This window comes from Schistocerca nitens, chromosome 4, assembly GCF_023898315.1.
Source record: "Schistocerca nitens isolate TAMUIC-IGC-003100 chromosome 4, iqSchNite1.1, whole genome shotgun sequence".
Classification (NCBI taxonomy): Eukaryota; Metazoa; Arthropoda; class Insecta; order Orthoptera; family Acrididae; genus Schistocerca; species Schistocerca nitens.
This window is the reverse complement of record NC_064617.1, coordinates 195,826,427-195,853,171: the sequence shown is the minus strand read 5'-3', so window position 1 is coordinate 195,853,171 and position 26,745 is coordinate 195,826,427. Positions and strand designations below refer to the sequence as shown.

The window sequence follows — 26,745 nt, the reverse complement described above, 5'->3', positions numbered from 1 at the left end:
GGTTTCTCCACTTGTTGAAGACGCTCACAATAGCACTCCTCGAACAGCCGACAAGCTGTGCAGTCTCCGAAATAATCGTGCCGAGCCTTCGGGCCATCACAATCTGGCCTCGGTCACACTCAGACAGATCGCACGCCTTCCCCATTCTACACACGGACAGCACGCTGGCCGTTACTGCATACACCGTACGTGTGTCTGACTAGCAGTCGTTTCTCACCAGCTGACGCTGCTATCGCCTGAGCGGATTGATATCGACAGTAGGTCATAATGTTCTGACTGATCACTGTAGTATTTTCAGAATTAATCTTCACAGTCGCACACCGATGTAAATAATAAGTTTAACAGTAATTTTGCTATGTAACTGGATTACATTAAGTGATTCTTCATTACTGGCGAGGCCCATTAATGTTCTGAGGTGTAAAGATAGCTCAATAATACGAGGTGCATTCAAGTTTCAAGGCCTCCGATTTTTTTTCTAATTAACTACTCACCCGAAATCGATGAAACTGGCGTTACTTCTCGACGTAATCGCCCCGCAGACGTACACATTTTTCACAACGCTGACGCCATGATTCCATGGCTGCGGCGAAGGCTTCTTTAGGAGTCTGTTTTGACCACTGGAAAATCGCTGAGGCAATAGCAGCACGGCTGGTGAATGTGCGGCCACGGAGAGTGTCTTTCATTGTTGGAAAAAGCCAAAAGTCACTAGGAGCCAGGTCAGGTGAGTAGGGAGCATGAGGAATCACTTCAAAGTTGTTATCACGAAGAAACTGTTGCGTAACGTTAACTCGATGTGCGGATGCGTTGTCTTGGTGAAACAGCACACGCGCAGCCCTTCCCGGACGTTTTTGTTGCAGTGCAGGTTGGTTGGTTGGTTTGGGGAAGGAGACCAGACAGCGAGGTCATCGGTCTCATCGGATTAGGGAAGGACGGGGAAGGAAGTCGGCCGTGCCCTTTGAAAGGAACCATCCCGGCATTTGCCTGGAGCGATTTAGGGAAATCACGGAAAACCTAAATCAGGATGGCCGGACGCGGGATTGAACCGTCGTCCTCCCGAATGCGAGTCCAGTGTCTAACCACTGCGCCACCTCGCTCGGTTGCAGTGCAGGAAAGAATTTGTTCTGCAAAACATTTTCGTAGGATGCACCTGTTACCGTAGTGCCCTTTGGAACGCAATGGGTAAGGATTATGCCCTCGCTGTCCCAGAACATGGACACCATCATTTTTTCAGCACTGGCGGTTACCCGAAATTTTTTTGGTGGCGGTGAATCTGTGCGCTTCCATTGAGCTGAGTGGCGCTTTGTTTCTGGATTGAAAAATGGCATCCACGTCTCATCCATTGTCACAACCGACGAAAAGAAAGTCCCATTCATGCTGTCGTTGCGCGTCAACATTGCTTGGCAACATGCCACACGGGCAGCCGTGTGGTCGTCCGTCAGCATTCGTGGCACCCACCTGGATGACACTTTTCGCATTTTCAGGTCGTCATGCAGGATTGTGTGCACAGAATCCACAGAAATGCCAACTCTGGAGGCGATCTGTTCAACAGTCATTCGGCGATCCCCCAAAACACTTCTCTCCACTTTCTCGATCATGTCGTCAGACCAGCTTGTGCGAGCCCGACGTTGTTTCGGTTTGTTGTCACACGATGTTCTGCCTTCCTTAAACTGCCGCACCCATGAACGCACTTTCGACACATCCATAACTCCATCACCACATGTCTCCTTCAACTGTCGACGAATTTCAATTGGTTTCACACCACGCAAATTCAGAAAACGAATGATTGCACGCTGTTCAAGTACGGAAAACGTCGCCATTTTAAGTATTTAAAACAGTTCTCATTCTCGCCGCTGGCGGTAAAATTCCATCTGCCGTACGGTGCTGCCATCTCTGGGACGTATTGACAATGAACGCGGCCTCATTTTAAAACAATGCGCATGTATCTATCTCTTTCCAGTCCGGAGAAAAAAAATCGGAGGCCTTAGAACTTGAATGCACCTCGTGCTGCAGATTTGTGTGATATAACAGGGAGCAGAACATCTAAAGAGACTGTGTACAGCTGTTGAGGCATTTGTTAGTAGGCAACATTAATGTTCATATACTACTTATTCATATAGCACTTATTCAAGAAAATAAATCTTCCACGTCTACAGTTGACTTCTTTATCTCTTCATTGTGTCATAAGCAGTTTCGAGCCTAAAGTCGCAGTTTCAAACACTTGCATTAGACTGACATTACGACTGAAATCCCTGTTTAACGAAAACGTACATGACACACCTACTTGGGAAGCGAGCTTGGCGAGTGCGCGCCAGGGGATGGCCTGATGACGCTACTTGGCACCGAAGCCGGTAGCCAGTAGGCAAAGTAATCAGTGTGACTGCAAACTTACACAAAAATATCTTTTCCTGATTGTATTGGTCGCTGTTCCAATGCACAGTACATCAGGAGCATGTAAAATACATAAAATGGTTAAACTGAATCACTGACATCATCTTCATATAGCCTTAACTAATGCGTAGAGGCTATAAAAGTTGGAAATGAGGTTCTAGTACTTGTGACCTCTGCAAGTCTGTAGGAAAATGATGCTTTCATTGTTGTTATGGTCTTCAGCCCGAGGACTGATTGATGCTGCTTTCCATGCTACTGTATTCTGTGCAAACCTCTTCGTCTCCGAATAACTACTGAATCTACATCCTTTTGAGGTTGCTTACCGCATTCGTTCCTCGGTCTCCCTCTGCAGCTCTACCCCCACATTTCCATCCATTGCCAAACTGACGATTCCTCGACGCCTAAGGATGTCCCGATCCCTTCTTTTAGTCAAGTTGTGCCATGAAGTTCTTTTTCCTCAATCGAATTCAGTATCACCTCATTAGTTACTCGATATACCCATTTAATATTCAGCACTCCTCTGTAGTACCACATTTCAAAAGGCGTTATTGTCTTGTCGTCTGAAATGCTTATCCAGGGTTGCCACATGTTCTGGAAATCAGGGAATTTCAAACACATCAGGGAAATTTGAATAAAATACTGGAGAAATCTCGTTTTTGTCTCATTAGATGAAATGTCATGCATCGTCACTGGCTGAGTGCAGCTGAGTATGTGCGCCGCTTATCTACTCCCTCATTATTACTGCTTCTTCCCTTCCTACCACTCTTCTCAGCTTGCAATCAGTGCTGCCACCACTTCTTGCCGCTAACCTAGCAGCTGCCGATGAGAGCCAGGGCGGCAAGAAGAGTGGTTTGTTCGGATCTGATGAAATGGCCGAAGACGGAGGTCATGTGGGCTCGAGTTGTGTCTGAGTGATTGTGTGTGTGTGCTCTCATTTTCTGACAAATGATATGGCTGAAAATTTGGTTGCGAGAGTGTGATTGCTTTTTTCTACGTGCTCGTCTGCGGCTCAGCAATCATCTTTATGGTGAGTTGCTACCTATCCTCGTTAGTATTGATTCTCAGAGTATTTGAACAAGTTATCTGTTGCATGGCTTGATCACCGTGGTCTCGTTTCATCAACTAGCTGTCGGTTGTTTCTGCGGGTATCTGTAATGGATCGGGCCTGCCGATCTAAAGCCGTTCGGTTCCCATTAACGTGCAGGCCCTGCGCTTTGGATCTAGTCTCACTGATCTGCCCATAGGCCGGGTCTGTTTGTGTGTGGCGTAGTGCAGCAGATTTTCACGGTTTATCGATGCATCCAGGACTGCGTAGCTCCTCATTAGGCCAGAGGCCGTGGGCGATGGATTTCAGGAACTGCGACCGTCTCACCGCAAACACGTGGCACAGCGTGGTGTTTCATAGACATTTCATTTGTTCTTATACATTTTGTCACTTCAAAAGTAGTTTGTATGTTAGAAAGTATGGAAAATAAGAAGAAGAAAACTGTGTCAGTTGTTGGCTGTTTGTACGCTATGTACTGATATATTTCTTGAAAGAAAAATCACTCAATACCTGTAAAATAATAGATATAGGACAGTGGGTAATAACCGACAATAATGAAATAGTAGAAACGACATATTAGTGGCGGTAACCTGCAGTGTTGGTTTACACAATTCTTCTGCATATTACGAGGGCCGTTCAGAAAGTAACCTCCGGTTGATTTAAAAAAATACACCAAGTTAAATAAAAATATTTTAATATATACATCTTACAACTACATCTTTGCACTATTTTTCTACATAGTCTCCATAGCGATTGAGGCACTTATCGTATCTCTTCACAAGCTTTGAAATTCCTTCTGCATAAAAATCACCCGCTTGTGCCTGGAGCCAGCCTGTGACCGCATCTTTGAGCTCTTCGTCGTCATCAAACCGCTGTGACCCGAGCCATTTCTTCAAATGCATGAAGAGGTGATAATCACTTGGCGCCAGGTCTGGGCTGTAAGGTGGATGGTTGATAACGTCCCACTTGAAGGACTCAAGAAGGGCCGTTGTTCTGCGAGCAGAGTGAGGACGGGCGTTATCGCGCAAAAAAACGATACCGGAAGTCAGCATACCACGGCGTTTGTTCTGTATAGCCCGTCGTAACGTTTTTATTGTTTCACAGTACACGTCTTGATTAATGGTCGTACCACGTTCCGTGAATTCAACCAACAACACCCCTTTGGCATCCCAAAACACCGTTGCCATCAGTTTTCTGGCAGAAAAATCTTGCGAGGCTTTTCTTGGTTTGGTAGGCGAATTTGAATGGGCCCACATCTTTGATTGTTCTTTTGTCTCAGGGTTCACGTACTTAAACCAGGTTTCGTCACCGGTCACGATTCTGTTTAACAATGGTTCTCCTTCGTCCTCATAACGTGACAGAAAGTCTAATGCAGAGGCCATTCTTTGAGTTTTGTGGTGGTCGGTAAGAATTTTGGGCACCCATCGTGCACAGAACTTACGGTAACCCAATCTTGCTGTCACTATCTCGTACAAGAGAGTCTTAGAAATCTGTGGAAAACCAGTAGACAACTCCGACATTGAGAAACGTCGATTTTCACGAACTTTTGCATCAACTGTCTGAACGAGTTCGTCAGTCACCAATGATGGTCTACCCTCCTCTCTTCATCATGAACGTTTTCTCGTCCACTTTTAAATAAACGTACCCATTCACGGACAACTCCTTCACTCATAACTCTTGGTCCGTACACGGTACAAAGCTCACGATGAATAGCTGCTGCAGAATATCCTTTGGCTGTAAAAAACCTTATGACAGCACGCACTTCACATTTGGCGGGGTTTTCTATTGCAGCACACATTTCAAACTGCCACAAAAACTAAACTAGCGCAGGTACGACGTTCACTCGACCACGGCTTGATGCCGACTGACCTGTTGAGTGCGTGAACGCACAGATGGCGTCGCTACTCCCCCCACAACCCGCACTGTGACCAATCGGAGGTTACTTTCTGAACCGCCCTCGTATATACTTCTTACAAGAGGCCTACTTTTTTCTGAGATTATTTCTGAAATTAGTGAAGGTATTTTAAATCTGTATTGCGACTCCAAGGAAATGCGTACTTTTATCGCAAAATGTGTTTCGTTTGATTGAAATAAAATAACATCATTGGTCTTAATGAAACAGATTTACAATTTGGCTTGCTTTCTCCATCTAAAATCAGTTCATTACAGAAGATGTTGATGTTAGTACCTAAAATTTTTGCTCACACAGGGAACCCCATCTGATTGCTAGCTTTTTTTAAATGTTTCCCCATTTGCACTATTGTTTCTTGTACCGTAGCTGTAAAGACAGATTCTCAACATACGTCTTAATTTACTCTTGATATCTCAAAATTTGTTAGGGAAAAATGCTAAAACTTGTTTGGAAATCAAGGAAATGTCAGCGGATTTCACTAGGGGAAACTTGTGGCAACCTTGTTATCATTCACGTTTCAGTTTCGTACAAGGCAATAATCTGGATACATACCTTCAAAAGAGACTTCCTAAGACATAAGTTATATTAGGTGTAAACAAAGTCCTGTTTTTCAGAAACGATTTTCATTCCATAGTCAGTTTCCATTTTATATCCTCTCTGCTATGGCCATAGCAGTTATAATGCTGTCCAAATACCAAAACTTAGGGACCACTTTGACTGTCTCATTTGCTAACCTAATTCCTTCAGCATCACCAGGTTTAATTCGAATAAAATTTCGCTACCCTTGCTTTACATTTGTTGACACCGAGCGAGGTGGAGCAGTGGTTAGCACACTGGACTTGCATTCGGGAGGACGACGGTTCAAACCCGCGTCCGGCCACCCTGATTTAGGTTTTCTATAATTTCCCTAAATCCCTTCTGACAAATGCCGAGATGGTTCCTTTGAAAGGGCACGGCCGATCTCCTTCTCCAGCCCTCCATAATCCGATGGGACCGATGACCTCACTGTTTGGTCCCCTGCCCGCAAATCAACCAACCAACATTTGTTGATGTTCATCTTATAACCTCTTATTCGATACACTATCCATTCAATTCAGCTACTCTTCCAAGTCCTTTGGCGTATGAGTGAGCATTAAAATGTCATCGGCGAACCTCAAAGTTTTTATTTCTTTCCCCTGAATTTGAATTCTCGCTCGAAATTTCTTCTTGATTTCCTTCATTGCTAGCTGACTGCGCAGGCTGAATAACATAGTTGATAGACTACAGCCCCGTTTCACTCTTTTCAACCACTGCTTCCCTTTCCTTTCACGTCTTTCCATTACTGTAACTGCAGTCACATTTTTTTACAAGTTCTAAATAATCATTTGCCCCCTTAATTTATACCCGCTTCTTTAACGTTCCAGCCAACATTGGCAAAAACTTTTTAGAAAAATTTACAAATGCCTTTGTTTAACCAATCTTCTAAAATAAGCCGTAAGATGCGTATTACTCTCATATTCCTACGTTTTTCCTGAACCAAAATTGATCTTCCCCTGGGTCTGCTTCTACCAATTTTTTCATTCTTATGTATGTACACTCGACAGCAAAATAAGTGGGTCACCCCTGAATTCCAACGTGTAGGCTGCACCTGAATGTATGCAACCAACAAAGCATATCTGTGTTGCACATAGTCGCAACCCTCCACAGTACAGTCGTTGGAAGATACACAATGGGTACCGCTAGAGACTACTAGAGAACACCAGTCTTTATGACAGTCCGTCCAGATGTAAAGTAAAACCACGATAGTACAGAAGAAATCATACAGTCCTTAACGTTTGTAAACTAAACTTAATTACAATAAGTGACATTTCAAATGTTATGGGACAACTAGTTTTGTCACACAAATCGTTCAGTAATCCTTAGGCACAATTAAATATTTGAGACAGTATATGGATTTGTAAAGTTGTATGGCAATTGGAAACAAGTTCTTTGCTGTCTGAAAGGATTACCCAACACATGCTGAACGTCGTTCAACGTTCAACGGGGAGTGGTTTCGCATCAACTTTATGTAATACTGAGCAGTTAAAAGAAGACGTGATTAACGGCGGCAACCACTCTACGGAAATCCCAACATTAACAGCGAATCACAAGTAATATCATTGTTCACATCACTCATCAACAGTTACTTGTACACGAAGTTGTACTTTAAATGACATGACCAACGTCTTCGTTCTGGATCCGGATGCAAACCCAGAACGTAAAGCCATTGTTAACCAAGCAAAGCTTTGTGCCTTATCGAGACACGATCACTAGGCAGAAAGATACGTCAAATATTGACGTTTGCACCAGTATCAGTTATCAATTCTCAACTTGAACGTAAATGACGATAATGTTTGTACGAAAGCAGGTACCCTAACATGACAAGTTGTATGGCAATTGGAAACAAGTTCTTTGCTGTCTGAAAGGATTACCCAACACATGCTGAACGTCGTTCAACGTTCAACGGGGAGTGGTTTCGCATCAACTTTATGTAATACTGAGCAGTTAAAAGAAGACGTGATTAACGGCGGCAACCACTCTACGGAAATCCCAACATTAACAGCGAATCACAAGTAATATCATTGTTCACATCACTCATCAACAGTTACTTGTACACGAAGTTGTACTTTAAATGACATGACCAACGTCTTCGTTCTGGATCCGGATGCAAACCCAGAACGTAAAGCCATTGTTAACCAAGCAAAGCTTTGTGCCTTATCGAGACACGATCACTAGGCAGAAAGATACGTCAAATATTGACGTTTGCACCAGTATCAGTTATCAATTCTCAACTTGAACGTAAATGACGATAATGTTTGTACGAAAGCAGGTACCCTAACATGACAATTACCTTCTTGATAATTAACCTCGAAAGACGTTGTATAGTGTTGCATTGTCAAGGAATAAAGGATGCACATGTTTAAAATTGAAATGCCAGCATGTAATGCTGGGGACAAGGATGCGAACTCAGCACCTAATCGGATTGTTGAATAAGTACGTAAAATCAGAATGTATATATCACAGTTTGTCACCAGTAGTGGGGTTGGAACCTTAAATGACGACTGAAGTTGTATTGCCTGACCGGGATTCGAACCCGGCGCCTACCGCCGTCGTTGTCTAACCAGGAACAGACGAGAAATGTCCAATGTTGGTTCACCATCAGCGAGATGTGCACACGTTTAACTAGAAATAAGGTGACGAAAACGTCTATGCTGACTGAGAGTCGAACGCCGCACACATGGTTATGAAGACACGTTAATAATCAACTTCATATTCAGTAGTAGCTAGGAGTAGCATGTTTAGTTGCAAACCTTAAGGCCTTACTCATCCCTAGTAACGTGTTACCTAATATCTGCGATGTTATGATGTTAATTTACAAGTGGTTTGACTGCCGTAAAGAGCAATGTTCTTACATCATTGAGATGTAAATGAAGTGCCTCAGCAGAAAGTAATTTCCGTCTTGCAGCACGTATTGTTTCAGAGACACTGAGAACATGTTATAAGTGCACAAAACGTGTATTATGTACTAAGTATATACTATTATTTGGAGAAGCTGCCGCCAAAGCTGTTTACTTTTACATTCCGCTCAGTTGTCGTGGTTGAATACAGGTTTTCTTGAGGCTACATCTAATGCACAGCGCTTACAAGAAATTATAGTTTCCTGTGTCATGCTATTGCTAGCTAGGTGAAATATTTTGTGGTAGCTATGTTTAAAATGAATGTATTTTTGAAAGTATTGTTCGTCAAATATTTGAATAAATCGTCAACTGTAGGTGTGCCTGCACATGTTAAAGCATAATAGCTGTAGCTGCGTTAGTTTGTACTACAGACTTGGGTAGAATAGGTGTAACTTTTGATCCTTCAAGGGGTGATCGTGGCCCTGCGGCGCGGGTCTGTACTACCCGCGGCTCGCGAGCTACGAGCCAGCCAGGCTGGCCGAGGCGAGACGGAAGTGAGCGATCTGGCGGGCCAACAGCCCGGGACGAGCCAGCACGGCTGCGCCGCATGCCTCTGCCTTTGCCTCTGCCGCTCCGTTTGACGTAAATATGTTTACCTCCTCTCCTGGAATAAGAGCGGCAACCGGAAATACACATCAGGCTGTCTGCCGTAATGGCTCACTGGGAGAGGTCTATTCGAGGTAGTCAAAAAATGGTTCAAATGGCTCTGAGCACTATGGGACTTATCATCTGAGGTCATCAGTTCCCAGAACTTAGAACTACTTAAACCTAACTAAGGACATCACACACATCCATGCCTGAGGCAGGATTTGAACCTCCGACCGTAGCGGTCGCGCGGTTCCAGGCTGAAGCGCTTGGAACCGCTCGGCCACTCCGGCCGGCCGAGGTAGAGTCGTCGCTCTCATTGAGGAAGGAGGATGTTCCATCAGAGAAGCTGGCAGGCGGTATGGCGTACCACATACCACTGCAACGAGATGGTGGATGTCTGCCTTCAAAGAGGCACCACCAACAGGGCTCCTGGCTCAGGCAGGAAGAGAGTGATCTGACAGCAGGAAGACAAGGACCTAGTGTCTAGGAGCAGAGAAAATCCCTTTCTGAACGCGAAGCAGTTGCGCCGGGAGATCAACTTCCCCGGCTCCAGTGACACGATTCGCCGAAGGCTGAGGGACCCTGGACTGCATGCACGACGATCCGCCGTGAATCAAGAGCTCAGCGAGGACAACGTTTTATACCGGCTAGCATTTGCGGAGCTACATCTGAGGGCGTCGTGGAACAAAGTTATTTTCACTGATGAGAAGGTGTTTTCCACCAATAACGACGGTCCACGAATCGTTTACAGGCCGCAAGGGACTCGCCATCGACGCGAATATGTAACCACGACGAGAAGAAGTGGCCGGCTATCTGTTACCTGCTGGGGTTGGAATTCTCCAAGAGGGGCAGGAATTCTTCACAGGATAGAAGGAACTCTGGACAGCGCGCAGTATGCCCACATATTGGAAAATGTGATGCTTCCGTCAGTGCGAATGCTGTACGCAGAAGGGGACGTCACATTGGAAGAGGACCATTCTCCCATTCACAAGTCTGCATTTGTTCAGCACGTATTGTCTTTCCTCTCTCCCAAATCCACGATTGGCGTCAACGTCATGGACTGGCCGCCACGGGCGGCTGATATGAACTCCATGGAAAACATGTGGGCTGAGGTCGCCAGAACATTAACAGAGAACCAACCAACTACTGCGGACGCTCTTTGGGACTGCGTCCTGGAAGCCTGGGAGGAAGTTGCTTCTTCAGGCTGTTACGTCCGACGGCTTATACATTCTATGCCAAGACGCGTGATAGAAGTACAAAATAATGAAGGATTCTGGATAAAATATTAGAGTTCTTAAAATGTTTTGTTATGTCTTCTTTTTCGTCATTTTTCCTCAAAATTCAAATGGCTCTGAGCACTATGGGACTTAACTGCTGAGGTCATCAGTCCCCTAGAACGTAGAACTACTTAAACCTAACTAACCTAAGGACATCACACACATCCATGCCCGAGGCAGGATTCGAACCTGCGACCGTAGCTGTCGCGCGGTTCCAGACTGTAGCGCCTAGAACCGCTCGGCCACTTCGGCCGGCCATTTTTCCTCATTGGAAGCTAGTGGAAGATCGCGTGGCTACAGAAAAGATACAATATGGGTTAGCTTTCCTTTGAGTTGCCCTTTTAATTCAAGTGGGTTTCTTTTGAATATACAGTTTGTTAAGTATTCTCTTTTGATTTCATTTATACCATGTCTACATACTTACAAACTAATCATGCGTAGATGGACTCTGTCACAGTAGTTTTTGTTATTTCAAATACGTCTCTCTCTTCCCCTCCACCCATGAATATACCCTCTGTGCTCCACACAATACGCCAACGATTTCATATTATGTTTACTCGCCGCGCGGGATTAGCCGAGCGGTCTTAGGCGCTGCAGTCATGGACTGTGAGGCTGGTCCCGGCGGAGGTTCGAGACCTCCCTCGGGCATGGGTGTGTATGTTTGTCCTTAGGATAATTTAGGTTAAGTAGTGTGTAAGATTAGGGACTGATGACCTTAGCAGTTAAGTCCGTTAAGGTTTCACACACATATGAACATTTATGTTCACTCGTTGTTAATATCTCTTCTATTCTCTCTCACACACTCTCTCTCTCTCTCTCTGTCACTATCGCCGCAAGTGCCCTTCTATTACACTCCCCCGAAACTTTGTAAACAAATCTAGCGGTTTCCAATGACGCTAAATTTCTCTTTTAATTGCTACTGTCTTTACTCTCTATCATTCCTCTCACCACCTATGAAACCGTATTCGTTGATCTCCCCTTCCCTGTAACCCATTCTTCGTTCTGAGAACAGTCCTTCCTTATCTCTCGGTCCTAAGATAAAACGAACTGTGGCACACGTCTAAATAAGCAATACTTTGCAAGCATTTCATATATTTTGCACTTCTGCACTTCAATCCATTCCCAGATCCCGCCCTCCTTCCTGTTACGCGTCCCTTGACATCTGCATCTACATCTAAATGAATACTCTCCAATTCATAATTATGTGCTTGGCAGGGGGTTCTGTGGTCTGGTGGATTAATCTTGTATTGAGGTGTAAAACGTGTAGGTTCACATCTCACGTCGGGCGTAAATTTTTAACACACACAAGTAGCTCTCCTTCACCCCTAGTAACGCCAAGTGCAGAACGACTGTAAGCTCTGTAGTTCAATACCCGCAGTAAAGATAACATCCCTTCGCTGGCGACTGGGCATTCGTTTGAGCTGTGACAGATGGAGAAACCCCGTAAGGCAGAGACTCTGTCACCAGCAAGCCGTCGTAAACTAGAAAACATATTTCATTTTAATGAACCAATGGCCATGTAAGTTCACAAGGGTCTTACTTGATTTAAAACTGAGACGTTGAAAATTGTGGTGCTGGGCTGGGATTAGAATTCGATTTCAATATGTTCCCGAAGATTGCAAACTCTTTTAGGCGTCCTCGAAAGGCACCTATCTGGTTTCGAATCCTGATCAGCACAAAATATTCATTATTTCATTTCAAGCCCTAGCATGTGCACTCCGAACTACTGATGAAAAATAGTTGCATTTTCAACGTCTCTTCGTGCGTTGTCAGCTGTAACGTGTTCGTTTCAACTCACAGCCACATGATGAGCGTTTTATCACAACATTACAAGATCAAACGTTTCCTTACATCTTTTCAAGTTCAAACATTCCTCTCCATCCTACTGGTGAAAACGGATTTGGGTTTAACGTTGTGTTCGTTGTGATCACCAACGACGACATGTTGTGGATTCAACTTCTAGGCAACAGAGTATTTTCCATCACATCATTGACAGTACAAACATGCCATTCCTAGCTATTATTGGAAAAGAATTTGATAGTTAACGTTTTTTCATGACCACGTGTGCGGGGTTTGAATTCCATTCAGCACAGAACTTTTCGTCGCCTGATGTCTAGCTAAACATGCGCCCATCTCGCTACTGGTGAACCAACAACAGCTATTTATCGTCTGTTCCTGGCTAGAAAACGACGGTGCTAGATGCTGGGCTCGAATCCCAGTCAGGCAAAAACAATTCTATCGTCAATTAAGGTTCCAGCATTTCGCTATTGGTGAAAACATTTGATATTTAACTTCTGATTTTATGTACAGTCGTTCTCAAAAGTATCCGAACGACCTGAATTGCATTTCACCTGATTCCCATGCGACCTACATAACGCAGCTGACTAGCAGGTCCTCTAATCGCTCCTTGGTACAGTCGTTTGACTATTGAAAATGGTTCCAACAGGTCACCACTAGAAAACACTGCTCTGTATCGCAATAACTCAGGATGTAAAGTAATACCACGATACTAAAAATATCAGGGAACACCTCATCACGGGTAAGACTGACCTTATCGATGTTTGATCTAACTGCTTGCAGCTCTTACACAGAAGGGATAAAAACGTTGCATTCAGCGAGGCTGGAACCGCGAACCATACAGTCGCGTTTCCACAGGTCAGCACGTCAACACAGAGCTAGCGGATATATATGGTTTGCGCCATCCTCTTAGGTCAATAGTGGTTACAACTCGTAAACCGCTATTTACAGGACGAGATTAGTTGCGATTGCCACGTTCAATGACTTTTCTGGGCTGAAAACCGTAAATTTACAATCTTCTGTTACACCTCAAGCGATAACAACTCAGGTTATTCAATGGAAATGACACGAGAAATCAAGTGAACTTTGAAGCTTAATTCCGTGCACACCAGGAAGTAACTCGTCGATCACAGAGTTGCCAAACATACCTTGCGTCGTTGCCAAATCTCAGTTACATTACCAGCAGGAAGAAGAGGAACCGATGTGATCCTACAGCGGGCTGGGAAGTGACCATAGCTGGCGCCTCAAAGACGCGACTGCTACGGCCTGCAATACGTAATGCGTCTGATTCTCATTTCTGTAACTAGGTTTAGGGACTGGAGCTTAGTTGCTAATAATACTCAGAACTGACTGCTACTAAGCATCATAAATCAGTAACTCTCATAGTTGTTTTTATATTTCTTTCGTAACTGTACTCAAAACTAAGAAATTCATTCACGGACGTTTTCGTGACTCGCAGATAGTCGAGCACAACAAACAAATAAAAATAAAAAGAGAATGTGTGTGTGTGTGTGTGTGTGAGGAAGGGAGGGAGGGAGAGAGAGAGAGAGAGAGAGAGAGAGAGAGAGGGTAGAAAATTGTTGTAAAGACATTGAATACTGGTATGTAAAGAAATCTTTCATTAAAATAACTCGCTCCACATCATTACGAAATGTCGTATTCATGATCTATGGAACAAGTATTAATCTAATCTAATCATATCATATTGCTGACTATCCATGATGAGTCATGAAGTACCGAAATTTTCGCCTATATCAGTAACCAAATCTAAACTTGAAAATAAAATTCATCCCTGTTAACTAACCATGAAAGATGTCTCATATACCTCAAATCAGAAGTAATGAAGTGTGTATGAATTTAAAGATGAAGCGCATGATGTGAAGTTCTGCGACGGAGATACGAACCCAAGACGTAATCGGATTGTTAACCAAGTAAAACCAAATGTTACGTATAGGTTTCTCTTGCCAGCTACTAGGTGTTTAATCTAAAATAAGGACACAAATTTTTGTGCCTGAGCGACAATCGAACCGCACTCCTATCGTTCTTCTTTATTGACCACGAATATTGCTTAAGTATCAATTGCTTACTCACCAACAGTAAGATGTGTGCGTGTTTGTCCAGAAATTGTTGGCAACACGAACAGACATTAAAAATGCACGTTAATTTTCACTAGCAGGCCGGTGTGCACGTTATAGGGCTTGAAATGGAGTTATGAATATTTTTGTACTGGATCAGGATTCGGACCCACATATTTACCTTTGGAGGAGACCTAGAGAAGACTGCAGTCTTGGGAAAAGGAATGAAATGATTGAACTATACTGTTCTGAGAGATTCAGATCCTCGGAAGAGGAGATACGAATTCGAATCACAGTTCAGCACCAAATTTTTCAACGTCTCTAGTTCAATCAAGTACAAGTAAAATAAGAGCCTTGTTCCTTTAGGCGGCTATTAGTTCATCAAATAAAATAAAATTTTCTAATGTAAGTAAGTTTACTGGTGACAGTATTTCTGTTTACCCTGACCTCCACTCCACCTATGTCATTTTCCAACGTAAACCGGCTCTGCCCCGTTTGGAATGAAGGAACGTGATGTTTAATGCGGATTTTGGATTATAACAGCTTTCTCTTGAGGTTACCAGAGGTAAAGTAAATCTGTTTGTGCCTCTTAAAAGTAAATGCCTGAACCCATGCATTGCACTTGTGATAGTTCGTTCCACCAGACCATTGCGGCCACATTTCCCAGCCCCAGGAGTGTGCTGTAATGGATGATGTGCTTAGCTTACTAAACTAGTCACGGTGGAAAAAACGCGAGTTTATTAAATGGTTAAGTAGAAGCAAGCTTCTGACGTGGAGATTATGCTATTCTCATGTCAGCAGGATGTAAACACTCTTCTAGGCGTCATAGCCTCGATTTGAAGCCATTTGGAAATTTTACTAATTCAGGAAATTTCTTAGTTCCAGAAAATCCACTGTGAAGTGTGAAGTTACCGGATAATTCGATTATCACCGTCATTATTACTATCATTTTCTTCATACCGCTGCTGGAACTCATGTGCTTGAAGATCATTTAAGTCCTTTTGGTCATTATAGAAGTAGTTGCCCAAGAACAAGTTCTTTCCCTGTCTACGGAATCCTTTTCATGTTAATATCAAACATCAGCAATTACTCGTAGATCACATTAAAACTAAAGTAATTGATGAAGACCTTACTTGATAACGAAAACGCGCTGCCTTTCTTCATTTACTTGCGCCTAGAAATGGCTGTCGAATACTGCCAAACCAAAAGCCAAGGGATCTTGCTGCCTTCCAATATACGTCACTGTCGGTTCTTCGGTATGATTTGGTCGACGTGGCCTGTTTCAAGTTGTGTATGACACAGAATGTTTTAGAAAATCAATTGTTTTCTTTTGCAATAAACAGAAAGATTTTCATTCTAAGCTATCCAAGTCCAAAATTTTCGCAATATTAGTTCAAATTTAATATTCGCTTCCATAATGTAAGGAAAGTATTTCACAGTTGCAAAACCCGCATCCGACTCACTGTCCTTACACTTAGTCGCTGGCCATAAATTCTAGCTCAAAGTGACGCCAGTTTAAGTAACCTAATGTATGGAAGACTGTTTGCCAGTGCTCTTTCTCACCGGAAAATATGCAATTCACTCATTGGGCTCCATAAGTACACTGTAACAGTAATTTCTGTGTGTATGCAATTCATACGGATTGTAGAATTTAGTGGTGCTCTCTCTTCCACTTCTGTGTACAATATGCCTGACCTAAACGGGCCCTTTATCATTACAGTCCCTGGGCGGTGCAACATCATATTGACAACAGTAATGTGCTTATACTGACAACCTCATTGTTCGTTTTACGCAATTTTGTAATCATTTAAGTAAAACAACATGACCTTCGAGTGGGAGACATTTCGTCCCCCTTTTCCTTCTGTGAAATTTGTCAGTAAGCTTTTTGCCTTCGAACCAGCGAAATGCGGCAGAGTACGGCTGGTAAACGATTTACAAACCACGATTTAGTGCCGTTATCTCAAATAGGAAAAGCTCTTTATCCAGGTACGAAGGTTGTAAAACAAACTTCTCACAGTTTGCGACCTCATTTTAATACCTCGTGGGAGCAGGCATAATATTTTGCTTTTTCAACACCGAACAATAACACACAAAGATAGAAGATGGAAGGATACAAAGAAAAAATCAGACTCATGGGTGTGGATCCATTTCATCATAAAAAGACTAAACAAGAGGGAAACATTACGAAAGCAATGAATACGCTGGTTAGTATACATTATTTGTATAGATCTGAAGATGAGTTAGCAAATGAATTGATTATTACGTGGTACAGAATAATTAGGTAACTGTGTTTCTTACAGCTTCCATTCGCACCAACATTTTTCTACATTCTCGTGCAATTCATGAAATTCTACTTGTATGATCACAAGACTGCACATAGATGCAATCGATTTCGAGGTTCAAAGTGTTTGTTGTCTTACTTTTCGTGACAGGTTGGCAAAGTTGATTTCCAAAGACTTTTCATTGTACTGAAATAATCTTTTGTAACAAAGTAACAAGGTAAGTGTTTTATTCGTATATATTTCGTGGGAAACTGTAACCGTGATGGAAGATTACACACCTAAATGTTTGACACAGCTGGTAGGAGAAAACGCTGCATATTAACCAAACCCCGCGCCTCCTCTCCGTATCCTCCTATGACACGAGCACAGGATTTTCCTCCTATAACGCTACAGAGCTGTTCCTAGCACAGCTGAGAATTGGCAACATCGTCACAAACATTTGGCAACACTGTGACAGTGCAATTACTTCCGCGTATGGTACTTAACTGACTCGCTAAATTTACTTGATAATCCCTTTCCATTTGAATGACTCGTGGTATATAATCCTCACGTAAACTAAGACACTGAGACAGAAATTTCAATTTTTTGGCTTAAGAAATGCTATTCTTCACATAAGTGACAACTTTTAACATCTTTCACGATGCGTTATGAGGCTGAGCGACCAATACCATGACGAGAGTGGCGTGCTGGCAGCAGCGTGTCCGTAGCCCCGTGGTACCGCCCGTGTCTCGTGTTCCGCCGGTTAAGAAAATCAGTTCTAACTGTGGTAGGGGCAGAACGTGCGAGCTTTTTTTTGTGTGTATTATTTCATGGAGCTGCGAATTCCCAGAAAAAATTCTGTAACAAAATCAGAAGAAAACCTTTACACATCAAATCCTCTTGGCAGCTCGACTCAGTAACTTGTGTTAATGGTTGTAGATCTCTGCTTTCTGACTGCCAAGCTGCTATACAATACAACCGTCTCTGAAGAAATTCGAATCGACCGTCAACGATACGAAATTCAATAATGTTCTTCACTTAAGACTCCCATGCCAGGGTGATAAGTATGAAGGAAATAAATTGATTAGCAAATCGTAAGAAAATACTTTCAGCTCATAGTGCAATGGCGAAAACTTACAATGCTGCACAACAGGTAACGCCTCTTTCCGCTGCTGACAAGCAAATTTAAGGGTTTCTAGGAATACGTAACTTACTTTATGAAATACCACGTTTGCATACCTGTTGAGTATGACACAGCATACCGTTTAAACACAGACCCAATCGAAATCAAAGTGAATAGTGTTTTACTAATTCGTGCAGATAGAGGCACACTTTTGTACAGATACTCAGTTTTGTTAAAACAGACTTTCGTCGTAGGGTTATCGTGGGTAGTTTTATTTCCTTTCTTACAATACAGTGCACAGTTTTCGTAAGGTTTCTTTTAGTGTTGTTAAAACAATGCTAAACATGAGAGAGAAATTAATCATCAACGATATATGCGAATTCTCTGATGTTATCTATAACAGTCTGACAATGCACATGCAGTTTATTGATTACATGCATGTAGAAAACTTGTTCTGAGTTAAAGCTGTCAAACAAGGTTTGAAGAAGAATAAAATGCCACTACCAGACGACAGCTAATGTAGAAAACACTTTTCTGACTATTTTGGCACGATGCGCTCTCCCCATACATAATACAAATGCTTCGAGCGCATCTGCTGCCTGGCCATCTATTAAAACTGAAAAGAACAAAATGACGCAGAAGTTAGCCTTTTTTCCACATGCGACTATTTTGGGTTGAGAAGTGAAGAGAATTATGTTCAAAGTTCCATTAAATTGAATACTTTAGCAGACAGCAGAATTGCGTTTAAAAAAAATGTAGTAACGAATGTAATAGAACACGCGGCGTCTTATCATCAGTGCACGACGCTTACCGTTACGCTACTAGCTGTGACATAGGTACAGCACCTCTGGAAGTGAACAACAGTTCCTCCAGAACTTCGGCATTCCACAGTGCTGTGAGATAATGCATATGGCCGGATATAGACTTCTGAGAGACAGACAGTTACAGCATTTATTTTGCACTGCACGATGGTTTCAACAAACAGATAGCGCAATACAGCAGCTCAAATCGAAAGGAACACTTCCTATATAAATTTCTGCATCCTGCACTGTTGGCAGTTCTGTGTAGGTGGCAGTTACGTTATTTTATTTCGGTGATTACAAAACAGAGTCGAATGTATGCACTGGGTAGCCAAGGCAGCTAGTTCATGGCGATTCGGTCAACCGAGTAAATGAATGTACTGAACATCCTGCAAACCACTACTGGGAGCCTGTGTGTCGGAATTCTCATCTTGTGTGCCGCAATGATGTTATGATAGAGAAATAAGCCGTAGTGAAGTGGGTGTGGTGGTCTGTTGGACTGATGATAGTTTCATATGCTGTTGGTCTCGGTTCGATTCCAACTTCTGTCGATGTTTTTTGATAAGGAGAGGTAGATTCTATTCTCTTCTGGCTACGCCAAGTGAAGAACGTATAATGGCATTGTGGTCTGAAAATCACATTAAACATGATATTCCTTCTCTACAAAGTAGACGTTAGGTGGAACCACAGTAAAGTAAGGAGTGGCGACATGTAGAAACTCTATCACCAGTAACTTTACTTATACTAGTTATTTATTACTAGTGACGAAACAAACACTGTGTATGGTCACAGGACATTTATTCCGTCTTTTATTTGAGCTTCTGTATGTCGATAAAATTGGTTCTGAACTGGGAATGCAACTCAGACCGCCCTTAACGCGGAATTTGATCCCTTCGTGACAATACAGCTCGACTACAACTTGTTTGTTCAAAACTGCAGATTCCTTAACATCTCCACATATTGCGCATGAATGGGTTGGAATCCTGGCCCAGCACTAAACTTTTCACTATGTATTCTCAAGCTCTAGCATGAGAACACCTATCTGCTGGTGGATAATAATTTTTATTTTTGATGCATTTTCATTCGTTGTCAACACTAACGATATCTGACGTTTTTGACTCCTACTGAGACACAGAACTATTTGCGAGATCACTGTAAGTTCAGGAATGTTATTCCGAGCTGCTGGTGGAGAAAAATTCGGTAAGTGTCGCCCCTTTGTGTGTAGTCAACAATGATATGTTTGGGGTTCGATTCTCAGTCAGCACTGAACACTTCATCTTATTATTTCTAGTTCAAACATGCTCACATGTCGCTGCTGGTGTAACAAACCCATACTTAACGTTCCTTTTCTCTAGAATATAACAGCGATATGTGCCGGGTTGGAGTCCTGGAAAGGAAAAATTTATGTTTCGTCTCGTCATTTCATTTAATACATCTAGCTACTGCCGACAAAATCCGATATGTCAAAGTTGATTGTGCTTCGATAACAATCCGATTTGGTTCTGGGTTCGAATCCCTGTCCAACACAAAGCTTTACCTCACTGCATTTCAAGTAAGTTACTTGTGAAGAAGCAGTATTTACCATCTCTCGTAGTTCGTTAACAGGGACAATAGATGCTGGGTAGGAATTCGCGACCGTTAAAAATGTTTACGTTACGTAATTTAAAGTTGATATTTGTTAACTGATATGGTCTAAAATCGAGGTATATCACTCTCTCTATGCCTAGTCAGGAATGACTGTTAGTTTCCGTCAGTCACGAAATCTTAGTTTGCATGACCTGGGTTTGAATCCATATGCAGAACGAGGCGGTTCGTCGTGTCATTTGAAGTTCATACATATTCTCAACTAGCTGCTCGTGAATAACATAAATTTTTAATCACATTTTGTGTTAAATAACAAGTATGGTATGTTACTTTGAAGAGGAAATCATGAATACGACGAACTTACTACGTGCATTACCTATCTGACGTAATAATGAGAGTGCTAACATTTCAGGTATGTCAGTTATTGCAATAAATGCGAGCTTACAAGCCTTAAGGACAGTCTTATCCGTGATGATGTGTTCCCTGATATTTTTAGTATCGTGGTATTACTTGACATCCTGAGTTATTGCGATACAGAGCAGTGATTTGTAGTGGTGACTTGTTGGAACCATTTTCAATAGTTAAACGACTGTATTAAGGAGCGATTAGAGGACGTGCTAGACAGCTGCGTTATGTGGGTTGCATGGAAATCAGGCGAAATGCAATCCAGGTCGTTCGGATACTTTTGAGCATGACTGTACTTCGTTAACAATCCGATTAGGTGCTGGGTTCGCATCCCTGTCACAAGCTATATGGTGGCATTTCAATTTTAAACATGAGCATACCTTGTTCCTTGTCAATGACACCATATTAAACGTCGTTGGGGGTTGTTCTCAGGACGGTAACTGTTATGACAGGATTTACAGTTCAGTACAAACATTTTCGTCATTTATTTTCAGGATCTGAATTGATAACTGATACTGGTGCAAACGTCTATACTTCACGTCTCTTTGTGCCTAGTTATCCGGTCTCAATAAGACACAAACAAAGCTTAGCTCCAGGTCCATAACAACGACGTTGGTCATGTCATTTAAAGTTCAAATTTGTGTACACGTAGCTGTTGATGTGTTACGAGAAATTACTGGTGATTCACTGTTAATGTTGAGATTTCCTTAGAGTGCTTGTTGCCGTTAATCGCGTTTTTCTACTGGTTCGTCCAATATCCAGTTTCCAGAGCCACTCGCCGTTGAGCGACCTTCAGCACGTGGATAGAAAACCTTTTAGAGAGCGAAAAACTTTTTTGACCCACTTTTTTTGCTGTCAAGTGTACGTTGCAAAAAAAATTAAGGGTCACTTTTTTGAAACCTCGTCATTTTCCCCATTGCGACGCAGAAGCTTGAAATTTGACTCAAAGGTGCCAACAACCTTCCACTGCAATGGTACCAAAGCATAGCACCCTGCTACGTCATCCTTGAGCTCGGCAACGCTCCAAATGAAGGCCAGAGCTCAGAAAGTCATGTGAAGTTTGGTTAATGATGTCAATTCTGTTCAACGCCAAGATGGATGTGTCACACGATGGGAAGGTCCTCTCTCTCTCTCTCTCTCTCTCTTTCTCACACACACACACACACACACACACACACACACACACACACACACACACACACACAAACACGCACGCGTGCGCGCTCGTGCTCTGCGATGGGGCTCAGAACAACGACCCCCACTCCCTCAGCGTTGAAATCAAGCGGTTTTTCTGTTTTCCTATGCGTGGTTGAGGAAAACATTTCAGACACACTGTCGCGCCGAATCGGTACGGAGGTGGCATAAAGGGCATCAGTGAAACCACCTCTTCCCTTGGAGTGTACATTTACGCATATTTTGCAGTCGAAAACTACATTTTGCGCTCCGATGTGCGGGACACGACGCATAATAACAAACAGTTGCATTACACTTCATGTACCCTGTATTGATACTCACCGGACTGTCATCAGGAAATGGTGCATTGAGGGCTGGGTAGCCGCCAGTCATGAAAGGAGTGACTTCTGGAGTGGTCGTGCCGCTGTCGCCTGCAAGAATGAACAAATGATACAAAAGGTTGCGGACAGGCTGAAGAAAAGTTGATACAGAAGTCGAAATACAACCTTGTGGTCTAGGGAACAATCCTCACCCAGTGAAATCTGTGGAATGTCAGGAACGACAAGGACAATCATTGCACAGACGCCTTAAGTTCAACGAATATAATGTACCGTTCAGTCATCAATGTTGTACATTACTGAAGGTGATCAAAACGGCGACCGTAACATTCAATGCACCCATAAAATTGTCGTAGAGGACTCGGGAGCACTCGACCAAGTGCACCAGGCATCGTACAAACCTTATCAGACGCTGCAAGTACCTGGGTAAGAAGAGTTTTTTCGTTGGGATCTGATGTCATGACCACGACGCTTCTAATACACAAACACAAAAAAATCAAGAGGTGTCAGATCAGGGGGCCCAGGTGACTATGCAGTTGGACCTCCCTTTCCAATCCAACGCCTGGGAGGTGTGGCTTTGGATGGGGATGTATACACTGCTCAGCGAGAACATGATGACCACCGACCTATTATCGACATAAACACGTCCAGGCGGTAGCAGCGACACCTGGCAAGTAATGACTGCTAGTCAGACAGAGTCGTGGTGCATTTAGTATCAGTGAGCGTGCTGTCCGTGCGTAGAATGGAGAAGGCGCGCGATCTAAGTTTGACCGAGGGCAGACTGTGATAGCCCAGAGGCTCGGCACGAGCATTTAGGAAACTGCACGACTTGTCGGGTGTTCGAGGAGTGCTGTGGTGAGTCCAGACGTTGTGAGGTTGCGAGGCCACTCCTCATAATAGATTAGGACGTCGTAGGCTAGGCACAGTGCTGAAATAGGACAGGCAGCGAACTGCGGCGGAACTAACATGAGACTTTAATGGTGGGCAGAGTACAAGTGTGTCTGAACACACAGTCCACCAAACACTCCTAAAAATTGGCGTCCACAGCCGACGACCCATGCATGTGTCAATGTTAACATGACTGAAATGGACACGTGACCATCGGCACTGGACGTTGGTGCAGTGGCAGAGGGTTACATGGTTTATGAAAACTGATGCCTTCGTCATGCCTATGGGAGGGCGAAATCCGTTGTCTTCCAGGGGAACATCGTGACAATAGTGCTGGAAGGAACAAACTGGCGGTGACTCCATTCACGTCGGCATCCAAGGGCCCAGTGCAGCTAGTGTAAGGCACCATGGCGGCCGAGACTGCAGACCACGCACACCCCTTCATGACGATCATGTTTCCCTACGACAGTGGTATTTTTTAAAAAGATAAAGGTCACGAGGCCAACAGTGTGATGGAGTGGTTGGAGTAACACAGTGGCAAGTTCCAATAGATATGCTGCCCCCCCCCCCCCCCCCCCAACTCGTCAGATCTGAACCCGAACGAACACATCTAGGATATGATAGAACGCCGCGTGAGAGTCATCTTTCCCCTCCCCGGAATTTATGGGAATTAGGTGACTTGTGTGTGCACATGTCATGCCCACTCCATTAAGCGACCTACCAAGACCTCATTGTTTCCATGCCACGACGTGTCACCGCTGTTTCCCGTGTCAAAGGTGGACACACAGGCTGTTACGTAGGTGGTCATAATGTTCTCGCTGGTCAGTGTAGAAACACCAGCACTATGCAGTGCCTGAGCGCTGAAACGGAAACACTGAACGAGGCGGCGCGAACGCTGCATAGACCGACACCGTGCAAGGCCTCGATAGCGGCCCATCCACAGTGCTGCTCATCCCTCTACGCCCCAACACGTACACGGATGCCCATCATCTCTCTAGACGTGGCCTTGTCACGTTCATCTCAGGATCAGTCATATCACTATGATCAGTGTTTTATACGGTTTAGCTTTCGATGCTTGCATAAAGATAGATAATTTTCAGATGAAAACTCAGATTCCATTTTCTTGTTTATAGGAATGGCACTCGGAAACCGGAGTACCAATTGAATTTTGTTACTGGCGTTTTCTTAATTCCCGCGTGCGGATCTGACTCGGGCAAAGTCGGCAGTATTCGTAATCCTCTTTGTTACATTCGCTACATTCTCCACCGTACGGCAAATCGAGGGCTTTTCGATAACGCACAGTTAGTAACAGAACTACGGCAAATGGCCGGAACACAGTTACTGCCGTCCGGTGACCGTGTTTCGCCATGCCTCGTCACCGCAGACGCCGACGGCCAAACGGCTTCATCGGGCTGTACAGGCCTACGCAAGGTAGTTGCTTGGCGATTTACTTCGGTATTATTTCATATGACAATGAGTGTAACACTTGCAATCTTCAGCACTTGTTAGAACGGTATGGTGATTCTTCATTAGTATGTAGTCACGGTTACGTCAGTAATGACATTCAGTTAAGAAAGTGACGAGTAACGAATACTTTGTAGCGAGTATGTGCTTTGACAATACCGAATACATACGGTACAAAATTTGTTATTTTCACAGGTATGCAGAATGGCGCTTACACGAAGCAGCTCCTTGCAACATGTGTAAAGTAACAATTTTACGTATGAATTAGTTTTCCATTATCACTTCGTCTTCATTATGTAAGTGCTTGCCACGCAACGGTTTCTCCATCAGAGGAAAGATGAAGAAGTCAGAGTGTGCCACGTCAAGTCAATGGGTGGGGTGCGCCTAAATTTGGCAGCCCAAAGAAGCAACGTGTTTGACTGGTCTTCTCCAGAAAGAGCTGGGGCATTGTTGCTAAGCAAAAATATCCTCTTGAATAGGGGAGAAAATTTGGAATACATTTCACATACATTTTCTCAGCATATTATGGTCTTAGGTGGAAATTTCAATTTACCAGATATAGACTGGGACACTCAGATGTTTAGGACGGGTGGTAGGGACAGAGCATCGAGTGACATTATACTGAGTGCACTATCCGAAAATTACCTCGAGCAATTAAACAGAGAACCGACTCGTGGAGATAACATCTTGGACCTACTGATAACAAACAGACCCGAACTTTTAGACTCTGTAAGTGCAGAACAGGGAATCAGTGATCATAAGGCCGTTGCAGCACCCCTGAATATGGAAGTTAATAGGAATATAAAAAAAGGGAGAAAGGTTTATCTGTTTAGCAAGAGTAATAGAAGGCAGATTTCAGACTACCTAACAGATCATAACGAAAATTTCTGTTCCGGCACTGACAATGTTGAGTGTTTATGGAAAAAGTTTAAGGCAATTGTAAAATGCGTTTTAGACAGGTACGTGTCGAGTAAAACTGTGAGGGACGGGAAAAACCCACCGTGGTTCAACAACAAAGTTAGGAAACTACTGCGAAAGCAAAGAGAGCTTCACTCCAAGTTTAAACGCAGCCAAAACCACTCAGACAAACAGAACCTAAACGATTTCAAAGTTAGCGTAAGGAGGGCTATGCGTGAAGCGTTCAGTGAATTCGAAAGTAAAATTCTAGTTACCGACTTGACAGAAAATCCTAGGAAGTTCTGGTCTTACGTTAAATCAGTAAGTGGCTCGAAACAGCATATCCAGACACTCCGGGATGATGAAGGCATTGAAACAGAGGATGACACGCGTAAAGCTGAAATACTAAACACCTTTTTCCAAAGCTGTTTCACAGAGGAAGACCGCACTGCAGTTCCTTCTCTAAATCCTCGCACAAACGAAAAAATGGCTGACATCGAAATAATTGTCCAAGGAATAGAAAAGCAACTGGAATCACTCAACAGAGGAAAGTCCACTGGACCTGACGGGATACCAATTCGATTCTACACAGAGTACGAGAAAGAACTTGCCCCCCTTCTAATAGCCGTGTACCGCAAGTCTCTAGAGGAACGGAAGTTCCAATTGATTGGAAAAGAGCACAGGTAGTCCCAGTCAGAAATACTTAAATACTTGCCCTGGAATAGGGAGTCAGTTGAAGAGAAAGAGATTGGCCAGTGAGCAGGGTACGAATGTGGTGGTGTAAGTCTCTGTCGGTCCATTATGGCCAGGGGACATTAGCTGGTACGTACTTCTCAATTCAATAAACTTTACCAACAGCGGTATACTTTACGTTACTGTATTTTATTTCGAACGAAACCAGTTTCGGCAATTTATTTTGCCGTCTTCAGGCCCCATCGTTATGCAACTGACTCATACGGAAGGGTAACACCAACTCACCCTTTCGTATGAATCAGATGCACAACGATTGGGATTCACGGTATCCAGTTTTATGGCGCTATACGATAAGCTCGTTGATTCGATAAAAGCGTATTGGGCCTCAAGATGGCAAAGTGAATTGCCGAAACTGGTTGCGTTCGAAATAAAATAACATAACCTATATATGGCTGTTGGTAAATTTTATTGAATTGAGAAGTGGTGGTATAAGGATGAAGGACCGGTGCACAGTATCGATGGGGTAGGAGTGGCTATTGTGACAGATGAGGGATGGATTAG

General features: G+C 43.4%; 1 protein-coding gene across 5 annotated transcripts in view; it reads right to left on the bottom strand.

The window, feature by feature from the left end:
• The window catches only part of LOC126253248 (uncharacterized), a 364,089-nt gene that overhangs the window by 141,670 nt on the left and 195,674 nt on the right, over positions 1-26,745 (bottom strand). For all 5 annotated transcript variants that reach the window (XM_049954448.1, XM_049954447.1, XM_049954449.1 and 2 more), the window contains exon 8: positions 22,247-22,335. In XM_049954448.1, coding sequence (XP_049810405.1) covers positions 22,247-22,335 — 89 coding nt within the window. The remainder of the gene's footprint in view (positions 1-22,246; positions 22,336-26,745) is intronic.